Source organism: Heterodontus francisci, chromosome 9 (genome assembly GCF_036365525.1).
Source record: "Heterodontus francisci isolate sHetFra1 chromosome 9, sHetFra1.hap1, whole genome shotgun sequence".
NCBI classification, from domain to species: Eukaryota; Metazoa; Chordata; class Chondrichthyes; order Heterodontiformes; family Heterodontidae; genus Heterodontus; species Heterodontus francisci.
Genome location: NC_090379.1, coordinates 111,874,380 through 111,895,967, shown reverse-complemented (window position 1 = coordinate 111,895,967; position 21,588 = coordinate 111,874,380). Strand labels below are relative to the sequence as shown.

At 41.8% G+C, this 21,588-nt stretch overlaps 1 protein-coding gene across 4 annotated transcripts in view; it reads right to left on the bottom strand.

Annotated features, from left to right (window-relative positions):
* LOC137373979 (cytosolic phospholipase A2 zeta-like) overlaps positions 1 to 21,588 on the bottom strand; it is a 181,554-nt gene that overhangs the window by 114,648 nt on the left and 45,318 nt on the right. For all 4 annotated transcript variants that reach the window (XR_010975748.1, XM_068039687.1, XM_068039688.1 and 1 more), the window contains exons 5-6: positions 6,604 to 6,726; positions 3,902 to 3,942 (exon numbers count right to left, since the gene is read on the bottom strand). Coding sequence is in view for 3 of the 4 variants with exons in the window: in XM_068039687.1 (XP_067895788.1) it covers positions 3,902 to 3,942; positions 6,604 to 6,726 (164 nt within the window). In the remaining variant the exon portion in view is untranslated. The remainder of the gene's footprint in view (positions 1 to 3,901; positions 3,943 to 6,603; positions 6,727 to 21,588) is intronic.

The following is a 21,588-nucleotide window of genomic DNA, read 5'->3' as shown; positions in this document are numbered from 1 at the left end:
ATGAGATCCATGCAAGGCAGGCGCGCGATGCCCTGATACATTATTGTTTCCTTTGATAAAAGCAAAATACTGCGGATGCTGGAAATCTGAAATAAAAACAAGAAACGCCGGATGGGTCACTGACCTGAAACGTTAACTCCGCTTCTCTCTCCACAGATGCTGCCAGACCTGCTGAGTATTTCCAGCGTTTCTTGTTTTTATATTGTTTTCTTTGATCCTTACTGCCAGTTGCAGGTTGACCAATAAAGACCTACCTTTATGCAGCCATGTTGTCGCCTTCCTTCCCTAAGGATGCAGTGGCTTATTGAACATTCGCGCAGCACAGAGCTGGTCAGGCTCCAGAGTTGACCCCTCGCAGCATGTTGTACTGCCTCCAGCCATTTCACAGAGGCTGGGTTGCAGCGAAGGGCCAAAGGCCTAACGGAAGAGAATGGGAGGTAGTCCATGCTTAACAGAAAGTATTTATTAACATTCACAATAGACCTTGCCTTTTGCATGTGAAAGACACACTCAACCATGATAACCCCTTGATTCTATGTGCATTTCTTTACTGTCTTAAGTGAACTCCTATGAGGTGGCCCCCTGCACAGTCAGCTGAGGTGCAGGCTGGCTGCTGACTGCTGACCTTGCTGTCCCTTGGCTAGGGATTAGCTTGGCGAACATCCTCTGGATGCCTTAGGTCTGGAGGGCCCCGGCATGCTGAGGGCCTCCTGCACAGAAGTACCACTCTCTGTCAGCAGAGATGGAGGAGGATCTAGCGACACTGGCAGAGGAGCAGCTGGCGAACCAAGAGCATGGAGAGGAGCCCCCAGCTGCGAAGGCGGCCGTGCTTCCTCACTAGCAAGGTGGTAGATCCAGGTCCCTTGTCTCTGTCTTGGGAAGCTGCCTCTGCCCCTCTTGTCTCGTCACTGCTGCCATGCGTCCATAGTCAAGACGAGGGTATGCAGGTCTGCACGAATATTCTGCGGTCACTGAGCGCTCTGCTAGATGTGGCTCTCCATTAGAGCTGCCAATCTCTCAAAGTCGTGCACCAGAGACAATGTTGAGCTTAAGGTCTGGACTGCTCCATCATCTGCACCTGGGCACGGCATTGCCTCTGGCATCTCTGCCAGATGTTGCCACACCTTTCGCTGCAGCATTTCCCGTGATGCTGCCGACACAAGAGGCACATCATGAGCCTGACCTCTCAGTGTCAGAGTCCTGGGTTTTCACAGATCCATCAGCTATTCGATTGCATCAGTGCTGTGCTCACCACCTTTTGTGCCCAGATCCAGACTTGAGCACAAATCCACCGAGGTGCGAGTATCTGCACTGGTGGAGGGTGCAGTAGTATGAGGTGCCGATGGACCCACTTCTTCTTTCCCCTCAGAGGTGGCAGGCTCCCCTGCAGTCTCGGAGCTGTTTGATTTGGCACCGCTTGACCTGCATGAGAACAGAGACATGTAAGGATCAAGGGCCTCCCCTCCCACCATAGCACACAGTCCTAAGATGTACACACCTGTGGGCACCGGATGCCAGATGAGCAGCATGGTTCCATCATTGCAGATGCAGCCTTGTGCCCCATGGCGACCTTACTCTGTCTTGGGAAGGTGCCTCTGCCTCTCTGTCCATGATGCTCTGGCTATCTTGCAGTCCAGCCAACTCCATGGCTGCCGCCTCCTCCATCGGGTCAAGACATGGAGAATGGACAGCCCACTGTTGGTTTTGGCTCACCCTCTTGAATTCTGACATCTTCTCCTGCAGACAGAGGGAAGAAAACTTTTGGTCCCCCAGCAACATCAATCCCAATACGGCTGCTGGCAGTTCAGCTGCCACTGATGTGGGTACACAGATGCCTTCTGCATGTGTCCCCTTTCCAGGGACCTCTCGAGACTGCACTTTGCCACCTCGCCATGCCACTGTCAGTCATCCTGCATCCCCCGATACTTTGACCACGTTGCTTCCTCTCCTCCCAACATACCGTCCTGCTTCTCCCGTGCAAGGCCCAAAAGGATGAGGCAGTTGAGTTGCTTGCGGCACTGAATCCATGTTCGTGGCGTGACCCCCACAGCTGCTGACCTCTGCAATCTGGAGCCAGGCCTGCTTGGTTTGGCTCCCAGGTCTCCTCCCTCCATCCCTTGTGAACAATATGAATCTCCTCTCGCTTGCAGCCTGCAAAATCACCTCGAGGGAGGCATCAGGGAAGCGTGTGGCGGCACAGGATCTCCTCTCAGCCACAACCTCTGTTTCTCCAATCACTTCCTCCTCTCCCAAGCCTTCACAGTGCAGCATTTAATGCAGGACTGGTAGCCAAATGGTGCTAGCACCTGCCAAGGGATCACATGATGCCACACTCCCCGCCTGCAGACCCAATATCAACCATGCAATTGGTCAGGTGCCACAGCTCATTAGGTTTAATTGTCTACCTGCCACTGGATCACGTGCAGCCAACTGCTCCTGCCCCTGATGTGCATTGCACTGTGGGACCAGCATTTCAAACTTAAAATTCAGCCCTATGACTCTGATTTTCTAAGTGTATTGTTAAGACTTCCTTCATAATAGATTCCAGCACTTTCCCAACGACTGATGTCAGGCTAACTGGCCTGTAGTTCCCTGTTTGTCCCTCCTTTCTTGAATAGAGGTATTACATTTGCTAACTTCCAATCAGCTGTGACCCTTCTAAAATTTAGGGACTTTTGGAAAATCTGTGCATCCATTATCTCTGCAGTTACCCCTTTCTGCATTGCAGCAGTGACTACACTTCAAAAAGTACTTTATTGGCTGTAAAGCACTTAGAGACATCCAGTCGTCATGAAAGGCACTGTAAAAATGCAAGTCTTTTTTTTAAGAACCCAAGATGTAGGCCATCAGATCCTGGGGATTTGTTAGCTTTTAGTCCCTTAACTGTCTCCAATATTTTCTCTGCTGATATTAATTACCTTAAGTTCCTCACACTTATTAGCTCCTTCATTACCCTCCATTTCTGGTATGTAATTTGCGTCCTCTACTGTGAAAACAGACAAAACGTTTGTTCAACGTCTCTGATATTTCCACATTCCCCAAGATAATTTCATCTGTCTCTGCCTCTAAGGGACCAATATTTACTTCAGTTACTCTCCTTTTTATATACTCCTAAAAGCGCTTACAATGAATTTTTATATTCTTGGCTAGTTTACTCTCACATTCTATTTTCCTGTTTTTATCAACTTTGTGTTCACCCTTTACTGGTTTCTAAAACTCTCCCAATCCTCAAGCTTACTACTATTCTTCACAGTATTATAACCATGACTGTCTTCTTCTCTGTCAGCTTTGTCTCCAACCACTGGAGGGTTTTCCCCCCAGCTCCTGTTTACCTCAGTGTAGTGTGAGCTCCCTGGTGGTATATACTCGGTTGATTTATGTTGAGGGCAGCTACTCCCACTTCTGCTATCAGCTCTTGCATCCATGTCAGGATCAAGACTATGGCAGGTCAACAGTCAAGTAGCTTTGGTGGAATTTGATCTGAGCAGCAGTAAGCAGGCTACTGATGGGTAGGTGTCACCTGATGACATTGTTGAGATCCCCTTCCATCACCTTGCTGATAACTGGGAGAAGGTTGATAAGGTGGCATAGTTGGCCTTGTATGATCTGTCATGCTTTTTTATGAAATAGATATACCTGGGCAATTTTTCCAATATACAGATATAGTTGCCATCAAGACAGCCACACTGGAACAGCTTAGCCTAGTGGCTGGCTAGATTTGGTGCACAGGTCTTCTGCCAGTCCATATCCTACACGGTTCAAAATGCTCAGCCGCTTCTTAAATGTCACATAGATGGATATTGGTATCCATGGCAAATGGCTTTGAAAACAATCACAATTTTAAACATGGCCTATAAAACTATCCTCAAGCCCTCTGAAACCCTGTAATTTCAACACTCACCGTTTTTCCAAATGAAACTCCACTTCCAGCTGCTCTTCATCCTGAAAGGAACAGATTAAATGTAATGAGATTCCTTTGCCATTTATTATTTTTGGTCTTCAATCCTGCATTGAGCTTAAATGGGAAATCTAGCAATCAGATTGTATTTTAATTTATATTACTTTAAGAATCATTGCCTGGGAGACTTGATGGTGCCCGCTACCTCTGGAATGTGGGTTTAAAATCAGCCCAAAGCAATGGCACTATGATTGGCCTCAGTAACCCTGAGAGAGAAGTAAAGAACATAGGAACAGGAGTAGGCTTTTCAGCCCATCGAGCCTGCCCCGTCATTCAATATGATCATGGCTGATCATCCACTTCAATGCCTGTTTCCCACACTATCCCCATATCCCAAGGAGGCTATTTAGCCCCTCGAGCTTGTTCCACTTCAATGAGATCATGGCTAATCTGCAACCTAACACCATATGCCCAAATTTGCTCCTTTGGTCAACAAAAATCGATCAATCTCATTTTTAAAATTAACAATTAATCTAGCACAATTGCCATTTGCAAAAGAAAGTTCCAAACTTCTACCACCTTTTGCATATAGAAATGTTTCCTAATTTCACCCCTGAAATGTCTGGCTCTAATTTTCTTTTTTCGATAATGCCATCTGGTGCTAGACTCCTCAACCAATGGAAATAGTTTCTATCTATCCTTTCTGATCCTATTAATATCTTGAAAACTTTGATCAAATCACCCCTCAACTTTCTAAATTCCAAGGCATTCAACTCTAGTGTGTGTAACCTCTCCTGGTAATTTAACCCTTGGAGTCCAGGTATAATTCTCGTAAATCTACACTGCACTCCCTCCAAGGCCAATATAGCCTAGAGACATATACAGCATAGAAGGAGGCCATTCAACCCATCAAGGCCATGCCAGCTCTCCACGGAGCTATGCATTCAGTCCCACTCCCCTGCTTGAACTCTCTAGCCCTGCAATTCTATTTCTCTCAGGTGGCTATCCAACTTCCTCTTGAAGTCATCCTTGTGGGCAGCGAGTTCCAGGTCATTACCACCTGCTGTGTACAAAAGTGCTTCCTCATATCCCCCCTGCACCTTTTGCCCTAAACCTTCAATCTGTGTCCCCCTAGCCCTTGCACTATTTGTTATTGGGAACAGTTTTCCTTGTCCAACTTATCTAAGCCTGTCATAATCTTGAACAATTCTATTAAATCTACCCTCAATCTCCTTTGTTCCAAGGAGAAAAAAACTCAGCAGAAAATTCCTGCACACTCTTTAGAACTGTGCCATTAAGTATATATTGCCTCTCCCTATTCCTTCTGCCAAAATGCATCACCTCACACTTGTCAGTATTGAATTCCATCTGTCACCTTTCTTCCCATTCTGCTCGTCCATCTATGTCCTGTCGCAGGCAGTTCATATCATCTTCACTGTTTGCTGCACCCCCAAGTTTGGTGTCATTAGCAAATTTTGAGATTCTACTCTGTATTCCAAGATCCAAGTCATTTATATATAGCACAAAAAGCAGTGGTCTCAGCAATGACCCTTGGGGAACACCATCTATCATTCTCCAGTCTGAAAAGCAACCATTTCCTACGACTTGCTGTTTTCTGTCCAGAAGCCAATTTCTTATCCAACTGGACACTAAACCTCCTATTCCATGAGCCTCAATTTTGTTAACCAGACTTTTATGTGGTATCTTTTCAAATGCTTTCTTAAAATCCATATAAACATCACCCGCTGCATTCCCTTCATCAACCTTCTCTGTTACTTCATCAAAAAATTCAATTAGATTAGTCAAGCATGACCTGCCTTTTACAAATCCATGCTGGCTATCCTTAATTAACTCGAACCTCTCTGAGTGTCGGTTGATATTTTCCCTGATTATTGTTTCTGAAACTAACTGGTCTGTGGTTGCTAGGACTGTCCTTACACCCTTTCTTGAATATCCTTCCGAAGGTATGGTACCCAGAACTATTCACAGTACTCCAGGTGTGGGATAACCAGGGCTTTGTATAACTGAAGCATGGCTTCTACCCCCTTGTATTCTAGTGCTCTAGATATAAAGGCTAGCATCCCATTAGCCTTTTTGATTATTTTCTGCGCTTGTTCATGCCAAGAGTAAGTCAGGATTCCCCATCATCACTCTTAAATGACCCCTGCTTGGAAGCATGCATGTATGGACGAAAGATGAGCAGAGCGTCATCCCTGGTTGTATTACTCCCAACATAGTCAAACAGCCTGCTCATAGTTGAGGCTCACACATGAATAATTGCTGCTTGTGCAAGATGCTGGAGTGGGAGAAAACAAATCAGTGCTTCAGAAAATAAATGTAACCCACCAGCAGCCTCAGGAAAAGGGAGACAATTGCCACAAAATATCTTTAGTGGGTTCCAGCACAATATGATTGTCAAAACAAAATTAACATGAGAAAGAATGTGCATTTATACAGGTCTTGCATATCCTCAGGGCATTTCATTGTTTAGTTTTGAAGTGTAGCTACTGTTGTTATGTAGGTAAACCTTATGTTACACTACACTCGTGCATAATCCGACTGGGTTCCTTCTCCTTCTATAAAGTCCATCTCTGTTGGTTGGGGACCCTGTTACACACCCTTAAACATTCATGGCTCTTACTACTTTCCCTTAATATGTATAGAAAAGCAACACACCTGCCCAGTGGTTCAAATGGATGCCTCACCTTCAAGTCCAAGGTAGCCTTCAAATCATGCCCAAGTTCAATTTTTCCAATATCAATGGCTACTGACGACAGGTGTTTTGTCATTTTAACATTGGCGTCATAGAGGGAGAGCTCCAGTACATTCTAAACAGAACAAAAATAAAATTCACAACAGAGCAGAAAATACCCCATAATGAACCACTGTAAAATACTGGGAGAGCACCAGGAAAATGACATCAGTTTTGAAAGTTACTGTTGTACTCTGGTGATGGAAGCAGGTTCAACAACTCACTGCGTAAAAGCACATCTGCTACATAATATGTCAAGCAAAAGACACAGAAGGTGATGGCACCCACATATAAATCACCTCCTTAGAGCTAAAGAGCAGAGCACGAAAAACATGTAGAGAAATATTTTCAGGATTACAGGGACATGGAATAATTATACACTCCTGACAAACTATCAATTCAGCAGTTTCCAGCAAATTACAAACTGGAATTCTGAAATCAAACCATTTTCTCAGAATTGGTAAAAGACTGGGCAGTGGTAAAGATCAAATATACAGATTATTGAAAGTTTTAATGGGTGGGATTTTCAGAGACCCTGCTGCTATTTGTCAGTAATTGTTGGTATTATCGTGTGAGAAATTTCTATGTTTTGTGGGTATTTATCTTGGTGATATTGAGCAGGATTTTCCCTGACCCTGTGCCTATATTGCATCACATTGGCAGATATGTATCAAACCCATATTGTGTTACATTGGGAGGAGACTGCAGAACCCAAATTGTATTACTTTGTGGAAGGGTGTGCAGAGCCCATATTGTGTCACATTGGGCGTGATGGACAGAGCCCATAATATATTATTATAAGAGAGATGTGCAACGCACATAGTTTGTCACTATGGAAAATGGCGTGCAGAGTCCAAATTGTGTTACACTGGGCGGAATGCATAGGGCAACAGTTGTCACATCTGGGTGTAAAAAATTTTGAGTTGATCGTTCTGTAGGTCTGATTGTTTTGAGGTGTTCATTCTATAGGTATAATTCTTTTGGCCTGTTCATTCTATGGGTTTAATTATTTTGTGGTGTTAGATTAGTAGATTAGGCTTAGGTCTGCTGGTGCCACACCAACCCCCCCCACCCAACCAACCATGATCCACACTGGGATTTGTGGGTTCGGTTGGAGAGTACCTCATTTCTGCAGGGCAAACAGGTGCAATTGCTACACAGGAGTGCTTTTCTGCTTTGTGTGTCTGGGAACTGGGCTGCTCCCCCACCTGTGATGGCTGGAATGTTGAGGGCCCGACTCTGCCAGAATCTGATAAACCCTCCAAAGGGGTGAAGGGGAGTTTGTGGTGATCCGGAAAGTCTTTTTAAAAAAAATCAGTGTGCTTTCTTTAGGGTTCCAAACTGAGCCCCCACCTGTGGGGTCCCTATGAGCCCTTCCTTTGTCTCAGTGTACCAGCTGCCACTGTTATGCTGGTTGCCCATCTGGGACTAGGACCAGTAACTCCCAGTTGAAGGAGCCCCCATTCTGGCTCAATTCTCTTGTCCTGACATTTCTATAAATATTGTAGTAGTTACATTACAGAAGCAGTCCATGTGGACGTTTATCCTTCACCTGAGCAAATACTTCTAATCACACTTACACATCCCCTCCTTATTCCTTATTTTATTCCACCTGTCCAGACTTAACTGAATGTTAACACAGTTTATGCCACAACCAATACTCACTTCATTATCTGCAACTAGATCGAGCAATACCTTCTCCCTTGTAGGCCTTCTAACGTACTGCTTGAAGAAACAGTCCTGTACACAAGTTAGGCATTCCATTCCCTTTCTGTACAAATCAGAAACTGAATAATTTAAACCCCCCAGAATCAAAATTTATTTCTTCCTATGTGTTTCTCAATCTGACTTCAGATTTTTTTAATAACAGATGTTTTGAAAAAAATCTTTTGAGCACCAACTCTATTGATTCTGTGTACCTTCCTTGTCTACAACAACCCTCTGTACAGCATCTACTGCCTTTTTCATCAACATTGCTACCTGCCTCCTTTCTTACCTTTTCAGTCTAAATGCATTAGAACTCGATACGATTATTTTTTCCACTCTTGTCCAGATTGTTGCTATGTTTCTGTTAATTTTTTTTATTCTTTCACGGGATGTGAGCATTGTGTGCATCACTGGCAAGGCCAGCATTTATTGCCTATCCCTAATTGCCCTCGAGAAGGTTGTGGTGAGCTGCCTTCTTGAACTGCTGTAGTCCATGTGATATAGGTACACCCATAGTGCTGTTAGGATTTTGACCCAGTAACAGTGAAGGAACGGCGATATCATTCCAAATCAGGATGGTGTGTGGAGGGGAACTTGCAGGTGATTCTGTTCCCATGCATCTGCTGCCCTTGTCCTTCTAGCTGGCAGGGGTCGCGGGTTTGTAATTTCTTGTTGAAGTAGCCTTGGCAAGTTGCTGCAGTGCATCTTGTAGATGAAACACACTGCTGCTACTGTCTGCCAGGGGTGGAGGTGTGAATGTTTAAGGTGGTGGAGGGGATGCCAATCAAGCGGGCATCTTTGTCTTGGATGGTCTCGAGTTTCTTGAATATTGTTGGAGCTGCACTCATCCAGGCAAGTGGAGAGTATTCCATCACACTCCAGACTTGTGCCTTGTAGATGGTGGACAGTCTTTGGGGAGTCAGGAGTTGAGTTACCTGCCAGAGAATTCCCAGCCTCTGGCCTACTCTTGTAACCACAATATTTATGTGGCTAGTCCAGTTCAGTTTCTGGTCATTGATGACCCCCAGGATGATCGTGGCACGGGAATCAGTGATGATAATGCTGTTTAATGTCAAGGGGAGATGGTTAGATTTTCTTTTGTTGGAGATGATCATTGCCTGACACTTGTGTGGCACGAATGTTACTTGCCACTTATCAGCCCACACCTGAATGTTGTCCAAGTCTTGCTGCCTGTGGACACGGTATCTTCAGTACCTGAGGAGCTGTTAATGTTACTGAACACTGTGCAATCATCAGCAAACATCCCCACTTCTGACATTATGATGGAGGGAAGGTCATTGATGAAGCAGCTGAAGATGGTTGGGCCTAGGGAATTACCTTAAGAAACTCCTGCAGCAATGTCCTGGGGCTGAGATGTTTGGCCTTCAACAACCACAATCATTTTCCCTTGTGCTAGGTATGACGCCAATCAGTGTAAAGTTTCCCACGGACTTCAGTTTTGCTAGGGCTCCTTGATGTCACACTCAGTCAAATGCTGCCTTGATGTCAAGGTCAGTGACTCACACGTCACCTCCTATTTCATTGGGGGGTTCCATCAATTCCCAGCAAAATGATGCTGGTGACTGGTAGAATTGCTGTGGAATTTTGCCATTTGCTTTTCACAGCAGAGTAGTTCAATCTATAAGTTGTTTTGGGAAGGTATAAACTATAGGTGCATTTTTTTGCGGTTGGTTGGTTAATCTGTAGGCACATTTACTTTTGGAGGGGTGTTTTAATGTATAGGACAAACTGATTTTGGAGGAGTGTTTATAGGTGTAACTGCTCTTGCAGGAGTGTTTAATTGATAGCTGTAATTGCTATTGGAGGAGTGTTTAATGTACAGGAGTACCGGTTCATGGAGGAGTGTTTAATCGATAGGTGTAACTGTTCTGGAAGAATGTTTAATCAATAAGCATAACTGTTTTTGGAGGTGTGTTTAATCTAGAAGTAACATTGCTTTTAGAGGAATGTTTAATCTCTAAATGGAACTGTTTTTGGAGGAGTGTTTACTCTATAGGTGAAACTATTTTTGGAGGAGTGTTTATAGGTGTAACTGTTTTTGGAGGAGAGTTTAATCAACAGGCATAACTGTTTTTAGAGGTGTGTTTAATCTAGAAGTAAAATTACTTTTTAGAGGAATGTTTAAACTGTGGTTGGAACTGTTTTTGGAGGAGTGTTTAATCTATAAGTGGAGCTGTTTTTGGCGGACTATGTAATCTCTTGGTGTAATTGTTTTGGAGGAGTGTTTAATCGACAGGTGGAACTGTTTTTGGAGGAGTGTTTAATCTACAGGTGGAACTGTTTTTGGCGGACTATGTAATCTCTTGGTGTAATTGTTTTGGAGGAGTGTTTAATCTATAGGTGGAACTGTTTTTGGAGGAGTGTTTAATCGACAGGTGGAACTGTTTTTGGAGGAGTGTTTAATCGACAGGTGGAACTGTTTTTGGAGGAGTGTTTAATCTACAGGTGGAACTGTTTTTGGCGGACTATGTAATCTCTTGGTGTAATTGTTTTGGAGGAGTGTTTAATCTATAGGTGGAACTGTTTTTGGAGGAGTGTTTAATCGACAGGTGGAACTGTTTTTGGAGGAGTGTTTAATCGACAGGTGGAACTGTTTTTGGAGGAGTGTTTAATCTACAGGTGGAACTGTTTTTGGAGGAGTGTTTAATCTACAGGTGGAACTGTTTTTGGAGGAGTGTTTAATCGACAGGTGGAACTGTTTTTGGAGGAGTGTTTAATCGACAGGTGGAACTGTTTTTGGAGGAGTGTTTAATCGACAAGTGGAACTGTTTTTGGAGGAGTGTTTAATCGACAGGTGGAACTGTTTTTGGAGGAGTGTTTAATCGACAGGTGGAACTGTTTTTGGAGGAGTGTTTAATCGACAGGTGGAACTGTTTTTGGAGGAGTGTTTAATCGACAGGTGGAACTGTTTTTGGAGGAGTGTTTAATCGACAGGTGGAACTGTTTTTGGAGGAGTGTTTAATCGACAGGTGGAACTGTTTTTGGAGGAGTGTTTAATCGACAGGTGGAATTGTTTTTGGAGGAGTGTTTAATCGACAGGTGGAATTGTTTTTGGAGGAGTGTTTAATCGACAGGTGGAATTGTTTTTGGAGGAGTGTTTAATCGACAGGTGGAACTGTTTTTGGAGGAGTGTTTAATCGACAGGTGGAACTGTTTTTGGAGGAGTGTTTAATCGACAGGTGGAACTGTTTTTGGAGGAGTGTTTAATCGACAGGTGGAACTGTTTTTGGAGGAGTGTTTAATCGACAGGTGGAACTGTTTTTGGAGGAGTGTTTAATCGACAGGTGGAACTGTTTTTGGAGGAGTGTTTAATCGACAGGTGGAACTGTTTTTGGAGGAGTGTTTAATCTACAGGTGGAATTGTTTTTGGAGGAGTGTTTAATCTACAGGTGGAATTGTTTTTGGAGGAGTGTTTAATCTACAGGTGGAATTGTTTTTGGAGGACTGTTTAATCTACAGGTGGAATTGTTTTTGGAGGAGTGTTTAATCGACAGGTGGAACTGTTTTTGGAGGAGTGTTTAATCGACAGGTGGAATTGTTTTTGGAGGAGTGTTTAATCTACAGGTGGAATTGTTTTTGGAGGAGTGTTTAATGTACAGGTGGAATTGTTTTTGGAGGAGTGTTTAATCTACAGGTGGAATTGTTTTTGGAGGAGTGTTTAATCTACAGGTGGAACTGTTTTTGGAGGAGTGTTTAATCGACAGGTGGAACTGTTTTTGGAGGAGTGTTTAATCTACAGGTGGAACTGTTTTTGGAGGAGTGTTTAATCTACAGGTGGAACTGTTTTTGGAGGAGTGTTTAATCTACAGGTGGAACTGTTTTTGGAGGAGTGTTTACAGGTGTAACAGTTTTTGCAGGAGTGTTTAATCTACAGGTGGAATTGTTTTTGGAGGAGTGTTTAATCTACAGGTGGAACTGTTTTTGGAGGAGTGTTTAATCGACAGGTGGAACTGTTTTTGGAGGAGTGTTTAATCGACAGGTGGAACTGTTTTTGGAGGAGTGTTTAATCGACAGGTGGAAATGTTTCTGGAAGAGTGTTTAATCGACAGGTGGAACTGTTTCTGGAGGAGTGTTTAATCGACAGGTGGAACTGTTTTTGGAGGAGTGTTTAATCGACAGGTGGAAATGATTCTGGAGGAGTGTTTACAGGTGTAACAGTTTTTGCAGGAGTGTTTAATCTACAGGTGGAATTGTTTTTGGAGGAGTGTTTAATCGACAGGTGGAACTGTTTTTGGAGGAGTGTTTAATCGACAGGTGTAACAGTTTTTGGAAGAGTGTTTAATCTATAGGGGTAACTGTTTTTGGAGGAGTGTTTAATCGACAGGTGGAACAGTTTTTGGAGGAGTGTTTAATCTACAGGGGCAACTGTTTTTGGAGGAGTGTTTAATCGACAGGTGGAACTGTTTTTGGAGGAGTGTTTAATCGACAGGTGTAACAGTTTTTGGAGGAGTGTTTAATCTATAGGGGTAACTGTTTTTGGAGGAGTGTTTAATCGACAGGTGTAACAGTTTTTGGAGGAGTGTTTAATCTATAGGTGGAACTGTTTTTGGAGGAGTGTTTAATCTACAGGTGGAACTGTTTTTGGAGGAGTGTTTAATCTACAGGTGGAACTGTTTTTGGAGGAGTGTTTAATCTATAGGTGGAACTCTTTTTGGAGGAATGTTTAATCGACAGGTGGAACTGTTTTTGGGGGAGTGTTTAATCCATAGGGGTAACTGATTTTGGAGGAGTGTTTAATCTATAGGTGGAACTCTTTTTGGAGGAATGTTTAATCGACAGGTGGAAATGTTTCTGGAGGAGTGTTTACAGGTGTAACAGTTTTTGCAGGAGTGTTTAATCTACAGGTGGAATTGTTTTTGGAGGAGTGTTTAATCTACAGGTGGAACTGTTTTTGGAGGAGTGTTTAATCTACAGGTGGAACTGTTTTTGGAGGAGTGTTTAATCTACAGGTGGAACTGTTTTTGGAGGAGTGTTTAATCTACAGGTGGAACTGTTTTTGGAGGAGTGTTTAATCGACAGGTGGAAATGTTTCTGGAGGAGTGTTTAATCTACAGGTGGAACTGTTTCTGGAGGAGTGTTTAATCTACAGGTGGAACTGTTTCTGGAGGAGTGTTTAATCTACAGGTGGAAATGTTTCTGGAGGAGTGTTTAATCTACAGGTGGAATTGTTTTTGGAGGAGTGTTTAATCTACAGGTGGAACTGTTTTTGGAGGAGTGTTTAATCTACAGGTGGAACTGTTTTTGGAGGAGTGTTTAATCTACAGGTGGAAATGATTCTGGAGGAGTGTTTACAGGTGTAACAGTTTTTGCAGGAGTGTTTAATCTACAGGTGGAATTGTTTTTGGAGGAGTGTTTAATCGACAGGTGGAACTGTTTTTGGAGGAGTGTTTAATCGACAGGTGTAACAGTTTTTGGAGGAGTGCTTAATCTATAGGGGTAACTGTTTTTGGAGGAGTGTTTAATCGACAGGTGTAACAGTTTTTGGAGGAGTGTTTAATCTATAGGGGCAACTGTTTTTGGAGGAGTGTTTAATCTGCAGTTGGAACTGTTTTTGGAGGAGTGTTTAATCTGCAGTTGGAACTGTTTTTGGAGGAGTGTTTAATCTATAGGTGGAACTGTTTTTGGAGGAGTGTTTAATCTATAGGTGGAACTGTTTTTGGAGGAGTGTTTAATCTACAGGTGGAACTGTTTGTGGAGGAGTGTTTAATCTATAGGTGGAACTGTTTGTGGAGGAGTGTTTAATCTATAGGTGGAACTGTTTTTGGAGGAGTGTTTAATCTATAGGTGGAACTGTTTTTGGAGGAATGTTTAATCTATAGGTGGAACTGTTTTTGGAGGAGTGTTTAATCTATAGGTGGAACTGTTTTTGGAGGAGTGTTTAATCTACAGGTGGAACTGTTTTTGGAGGAGTGTTTAATCTATAGGGGTAACTGTTTTTGGAGGAGTGTTTAATCTACAGGTGGAACTGATTTTAGAGGTGTGTTTAATCTAGAAGTAAAACTGCTTTTAGAGGAATGTTTAATCTATAGGTGAAACTGTTTTTAGAGGAGAGTTTAATCTATAGGCATAACAGTTTTAGAGGTGTGTTTAATCTAGAAGTAAAATTACTTTTTAGAGGAATGTTTAAACTGTGGTTGGAACTGTTTTTGGAGGAGTGTTTAATCGACAGGTGGAACTGTTTTTGGAGGAGTGTTTAATCTACAGGTGGAACTGTTTTTGGAGGAGTGTTTAATCTACAGGTGGAATTGTTTTTGGAGGAGTGTTTAATCTACAGGTGGAATTGTTTTTGGAGGAGTGTTTAATCGACAGGTGGAACTGTTTTTGGAGGAGTGTTTAATCGACAGGTGGAACTGTTTTTGGAGGAGTGTTTAATCGACAGGTGTAACAGTTTTTGGAGGAGTGTTTAATCGACAGGTGTAACAGTTTTTGGAGGAGTGTTTAATCTATCGGGGTAACTGTTTTTGGAGGAGTGTTTAATCTGCAGTTGGAACTGTTTTTGGAGGAGTGTTTAATCTATAGGTGGAACTGTTTTTGGAGGAGTGTTTAATCTACAGGTGGAACTGTTTTGGAGGAGTGTTTAATCTCTCGGTGGAACTCTTTTTGGAGGAATGTTTAATCGACAGGTGGAACTGTTTTTGGAGGAGTGTTTAATCTACAGGTGGAACTGTTTTTGGAGGAGTGTTTAATCTACAGGTGGAACTGTTTTTGGAGGAGTGTTTAATCTATAGGTGGAACTGTTTTTGGAGGAGTGTTTAATCTATAGGTGGAATTGTTTTTGGAGGAGTGTTTAATCTACAGGTGGAATTGTTTTTGGAGGAGTGTTTAATCGACAGGTGGAACTGTTTTTGGAGGAGTGTTTAATCGACAGGTGGAACTGTTTTTGGAGGAGTGTTTAATCGACAGGTGTAACAGTTTTTGGAGGAGTGTTTAATCTATCGGGGTAACTGTTTTTGGAGGAGTGTTTAATCTGCAGTTGGAACTGTTTTTGGAGGAGTGTTTAATCTATAGGTGGAACTGTTTTTGGAGGAGTGTTTAATCTACAGGTGGAACTGTTTTGGAGGAGTGTTTAATCTCTCGGTGGAACTCTTTTTGGAGGAATGTTTAATCGACAGGTGGAACTGTTTTTGGAGGAGTGTTTAATCTACAGGTGGAACTGTTTTTGGAGGAGTGTTTAATCTACAGGTGGAACTGTTTTTGGAGGAGTGTTTAATCTACAGGTGGAACTGTTTTTGGAGGAGTGTTTAATCTACAGGTGGAACTGTTTTTGGAGGAGTGTTTAATCTATAGGTGGAACAGTTTTTGGAGGAATGTTTAATCGACAAGTGGAACTGTTTTTGGAGGAGTGTTTAATCTATAGGTGGAACTGTTTTTGGAGGAGTGTTTAATCTACAGGTGGAACTGTTTTTGGAGGAGTGTTTAATCTACAGGTGGAACTGATTTTGGAGGAGTGTTTAATCTACAGGTGGAACTGATTTTGGAGGAGTGTTTAATCTACAGGTGGAACTGATTTTGGAGGAGTGTTTAATCTATAGGCATAACAGTTTTAGAGGTGTGTTTAATCTAGAAGTAAAATTACTTTTTAGAGGAATGTTTAAACTGTGGTTGGAACTGTTTTTGGAGGAGTGTTTAATCGACAGGTGGAACTGTTTTTGGAGGAGTGTTTAATCGACAGGTGGAACTGTTTTTGGAGGAGTGTTTAATCTACAGGTGGAACTGTTTTTGGAGGAGTGTTTAATCTACAGGTGGAATTGTTTTTGGAGGAGTGTTTAATCTACAGGTGGAATTGTTTTTGGAGGAGTGTTTAATCTACAGGTGGAACTGTTTTTGGAGGAGTGTTTAATCTACAGGTGGAACTGTTTTTGGAGGAGTGTTTAATCGACAGGTGGAACTGTTTTTGGAGGAGTGTTTAATCGACAGGTGGAACTGTTTTTGGAGGAGTGTTTAATCGACAGGTGGAACTGTTTTTGGAGGAGTGTTTAATCGACAGGTGGAATTGTTTTTGGAGGAGTGTTTAATCGACAGGTGTAACAGTTTTTGGAGGAGTGTTTAATCGACAGGTGTAACAGTTTTTGGAGGAGTGTTTAATCGACAGGTGTAACAGTTTTTGGAGGAGTGTTTAATCTATCGGGGTAACTGTTTTTGGAGGAGTGTTTAATCTGCAGTTGGAACTGTTTTTGGAGGAGTGTTTAATCTATAGGTGGAACTGTTTTTGGAGGAGTGTTTAATCTACAGGTGGAACTGTTTTGGAGGAGTGTTTAATCTCTCGGTGGAACTCTTTTTGGAGGAATGTTTAATCGACAGGTGGAACTGTTTTTGGAGGAGTGTTTAATCTACAGGTGGAACTGTTTTTGGAGGAGTGTTTAATCTACAGGTGGAACTGTTTTTGGAGGAGTGTTTAATCTACAGGTGGAACTGTTTTTGGAGGAGTGTTTAATCTACAGGTGGAACTGTTTTTGGAGGAGTGTTTAATCTACAGGTGGAACTGTTTTTGGAGGAGTGTTTAATCTACAGGTGGAACTGTTTTTGGAGGAGTGTTTAATCTACAGGTGGAACTGATTTTGGAGGAGTGTTTAATCTACAGGTGGAACTGATTTTGGAGGAGTGTTTAATCTACAGGTGGAACTGATTTTGGAGGAGTGTTTAATCTACAGGTGGAACTGATTTTGGAGGAGTGTTTAATCTACAGGTGGAACTGATTTTGGAGGAGTGTTTAATCTACAGGTGGAACTGATTTTGGAGGAGTGTTTAATCTATAGGCATAACAGTTTTAGAGGTGTGTTTAATCTAGAAGTAAAACTGCTTTTAGAGGAATGTTTAATCTATAGGTGAAACTGTTTTTAGAGGAGAGTTTAATCTATAGGCATAACAGTTTTAGAGGTGTGTTTAATCTAGAAGTAAAATTGCTTGAGAGGAATGTTTAAACTGTAGGTTGAACAGTTTTTGCAGGAGTGTTTAATCAACAGCTGCAACTGTTTTTGGAGGAGTGTTTAATCTACATGTGGAATTGTTTTTGCTGGAGTGTTTATAGGTGAAACTGTTTTTGGTGGAGTGTTTAATCTAGAGGTGTAACAGTTTTTGGAGGAGTGTTTAATCTATAGGTGTAACAGTTTTTGGAGGAGTGTATACAAGTGTAACTGTTTTTGGAGGAGTGTTTAATCGACAGGTGGAACTGTTTTTGGAGGAGTGTTTAATCGACAGGTGGAATTGTTTTTGGAGGAGTGTTTAATCGACAGGTGGAATTGTTTTTGGAGGAGTGTTTAATCGACAGGTGGAATTGTTTTTGGAGGAGTGTTTAATCTACAGGTGGAATTGCTTTTGGAGGAGCGTTTAATCTACAGGTGGAACTGTTTTTGGAGGAGTGTTTAATCGACAGGTGGAACTGTTTTTGGAGGAGTGTTTAATCTACAGGTGGAACTGTTTTTGGAGGAGTGTTTAATCGACAGGTGGAACTGTTTTTGGAGGAGTGTTTAATCTACAGGAGGAACTGTTTTTGGAGGAGTGTTTAATCGACAGGAGGAACTGTTTTTGGAGGAGTGTTTAATCTACAGGTGGAACTGTTTTTGGAGGAGTGTTTAATCTACAGGAGGAACTGTTTTTGGAGGAGTGTTTAATCGACAGGTGTAACAGTTTTTGGAGGAGTGTTTAATCGACAGGTGTAACAGTTTTTGGAGGAGTGTTTAATCGACAGGTGTAACAGTTTTTGGAGGAGTGTTTAATCTATAGGGGTAACTGTTTTTGGAGGAGTGTTTAATCTACAGGTGTAACAGTTTTTGGAGGAGTGTTTAATCTATAGGTGGAACTGATTTTAGAGGTGTGTTTAATCTAGAAGTAAAACTGCTTTTAGAGGAATGTTTAATCTATAGGTGAAACTGTTTTTAGAGGAGAGTTTAATCGACAGGTGTAACAGTTTTTGGAGGAGTGTTTAATCTATCGGGGTAACTGTTTTTGGAGGAGTGTTAAATCTGCAGTTGGAACTGTTTTTGGAGGAGTGTTTAATCTATAGGTGGAACTGTTTTTGGAGGAGTGTTTAATCTACAGGTGGAACTGTTTTGGAGGAGTGTTTAATCTACAGGTGGAACTGATTTTGGAGGAGTGTTTAATCTACAGGTGGAACTGATTTTGGAGGAGTGTTTAATCTACAGGTGGAACTGTTTTTGGAGGAGTGTTTAATCTACAGGTGGAACTGATTTTGGAGGAGTGTTTAATCTACAGGTGGAACTGATTTTGGAGGAGTGTTTAATCTACAGGTGGAACTGATTTTGGAGGAGTGTTTAATCTACAGGTGGAACTGATTTTGGAGGAGTGTTTAATCTACAGGTGGAACTGATTTTGGAGGAGTGTTTAATCTATAGGCATAACAGTTTTAGAGGTGTGTTTAATCTAGAAGTAAAACTGCTTTTAGAGGAATGTTTAATCTATAGGTGAAACTGTTTTTAGAGGAGAGTTTAATCTATAGGCATAACAGTTTTAGAGGTGTGTTTAATCTAGAAGTAAAATTGCTTGAGAGGAATGTTTAAACTGTAGGTTGAACAGTTTTTGCAGGAGTGTTTAATCAACAGCTGCAACTGTTTTTGGAGGAGTGTTTAATCTACATGTGGAATTGTTTTTGCTGGAGTGTTTATAGGTGAAACTGTTTTTGGTGGAGTGTTTAATCTAGAGGTGTAACAGTTTTTGGAGGAGTGTTTAATCTATAGGTGTAACAGTTTTTGGAGGAGTGTATACAAGTGTAACTGTTTTTGGAGGAGTGTTTAATCGACAGGTGGAACTGTTTTTGGAGGAGTGTTTAATCGACAGGTGGAATTGTTTTTGGAGGAGTGTTTAATCGACAGGTGGAATTGTTTTTGGAGGAGTGTTTAATCTCCAGGTGGAATTGTTTTTGGAGGAGTGTTTAATCTACAGGTGGAATTGCTTTTGGAGGAGCGTTTAATCTACAGGTGGAACTGTTTTTGGAGGAGTGTTTAATCGACAGGTGGAACTGTTTTTGGAGGAGTGTTTAATCTACAGGTGGAACTGTTTTTGGAGGAGTGTTTAATCGACAGGTGGAACTGTTTTTGGAGGAGTGTTTAATCTACAGGAGGAACTGTTTTTGGAGGAGTGTTTAATCGACAGGAGGAACTGTTTTTGGAGGAGTGTTTAATCTACAGGTGGAACTGTTTTTGGAGGAGTGTTTAATCTACAGGAGGAACTGTTTTTGGAGGAGTGTTTAATCGACAGGTGTAACAGTTTTTGGAGGAGTGTTTAATCGACAGGTGTAACTGTTTTTGGAGGAGTGTTTAATCTATAGGCGGAACTGTTTTTGGAGGAGTGTTTAATCTATAGGCGAAACTGTATTCGGAGGAGTGTTTACAGCTGCAACTGTTTTTGGAGGAGTGTTTAATCTGGAAGTGGAACCGCTTTTGGAGGGGAGTTTAATCTACAGGTGAAACTATATTTGTAGGAGTGTTTAATCTATGAATTGAACTGTTTTCAGAGGAGTGTTTACAGGTGCGACTGTTTTCGGAGGGTGTTTAATCTATAGCTGCAACTGTATTTGGAGGAGTGTTTATAGGTGGAACCGTTTTTGGAGCACTATTTATAGGTAGAACTGTTCTTGGAGGTGTGTTTAATCTATAGGTGAAACTGATTTGGAGAAGTGTTGAATCTTTAGGTGCAACTGTTTCAGGAGGAGTGTTTAATCTATAGGTGGAACTGTTTTTGGAGCAGAGTTTAATCTATAGGTGAAACTGACTGTGGAGGTGTGTTTAATCTATCGGTGTAACTGTATTCGGAGGAGTGTTTGATCTATGAATGGAACTGTTTTCGGAGGAGTGTTTACAGGTGCAACTGATTTCAGAGGGTGTTTAATCTGTAGGTGCAACTGATTTTGCAGGAGTGTTTAATCAATAGGTGGAATTGTTTTTGGTGGAGTGTTTATAGGTGAAACTGTATTTGGAGGAGAGTTTATTCTACAGGTGGAATTGATTTTGGTGGAGTGTTTAATCTATAGGTGGAACTGTTTTTGGAGGAGTGTTTAATCTACAGGTGGATCTGTTTTTGGAGGAGTGTTTATAAGTGAAACGGCTTTTGGAGCAGTGTTTAATCTATAGGTGGATCTGTTTTTGGAGGAGTGTTTATAGGTGAAACGGCTTTTGGAGCAGTGTTTAATCTATAGGTAAAACTGATTGTGGAGGTGTGTTTAATCTATAGGAGAAACTGTATTCGGAGGAGTGTTTACAGCTGCAACTGTTTTTGGAGGAGTGTTAAATCAGGAAGTGGAACCGTTTTTGGAGGGGAGTTTAACCTATAGGTGAAACTGAATGTGGAGGAATGTTTAATCTATAGGAGAAACTGTATTCGGAGGAGTGTTTACAGCTGCAACTGTTTTTGGAGGGGAGTTTAATCTATAGGTGAAACTGATTGTGGAGGAGTGTTTAATCTATGAATGGAACTGTTTTCGGTGGAGAGTTTACAGGTGCAACTGTTTTCGGAGGGTGTTTAATCTATAGCTGCAACTGTATTTGGAGGAGTGTTTAATCTACAGGTAGAACTGCTTTTGGAGGAGTGTTTAATCTATAGGTGAAACTGATTCTGGAGGAGTGTTTAATCTATAGGTAGAACTGTTTTTGGAGCTGTGTTTAATCTAGAAGTGGAACTGTTTTTGGAGGAGTGTTTAATCTAGAAGTGGAACTGTTTTTGGAGGAGTGTTTAATCTAGAAGTGGAACTGTTTTTGGAGGAGTGTTTAATCTAGAAGTGGAACTGTTTTTGGAGGAGTGTTTAATCTAGAAGTGGAACTGTTTTTGGAGGAGTGTTTAATCTAGAAGTGGAACTGTTTTTGGAGGAGTGTTTAATCTAGAAGTGGAACTGTTTTTGGAGGAGTGTTTAATCTAGAAGTGGAACTGTTTTCGGAAGAGTATTTACAGGTGCAACTGTTTTTGGAGGAGTGTTTAATCTACAGGTAGAACTGCTTTTGGAGGAGTGTTTAATCTATAGGTGAAACTGATTCTGGAGGAGTGTTTAATCTATAGGTAGAACTGCTTTTGGAGCTGTGTTTAAACTATAGGCGGAACTGTTTTTGGAGGTGTGTTTAATCTAGAAGTGGAACTGTTTTTGGAGGAGTGTTTAATCTACAGGTGGAACAGTTTTCGGATGAGTGTTTAATCTATAGGTGAAGCTGTTTTTGGAGGAGCGTTTAATCTACAGGTGGAATTGTTTTTAGAGGGGAGTTTAATC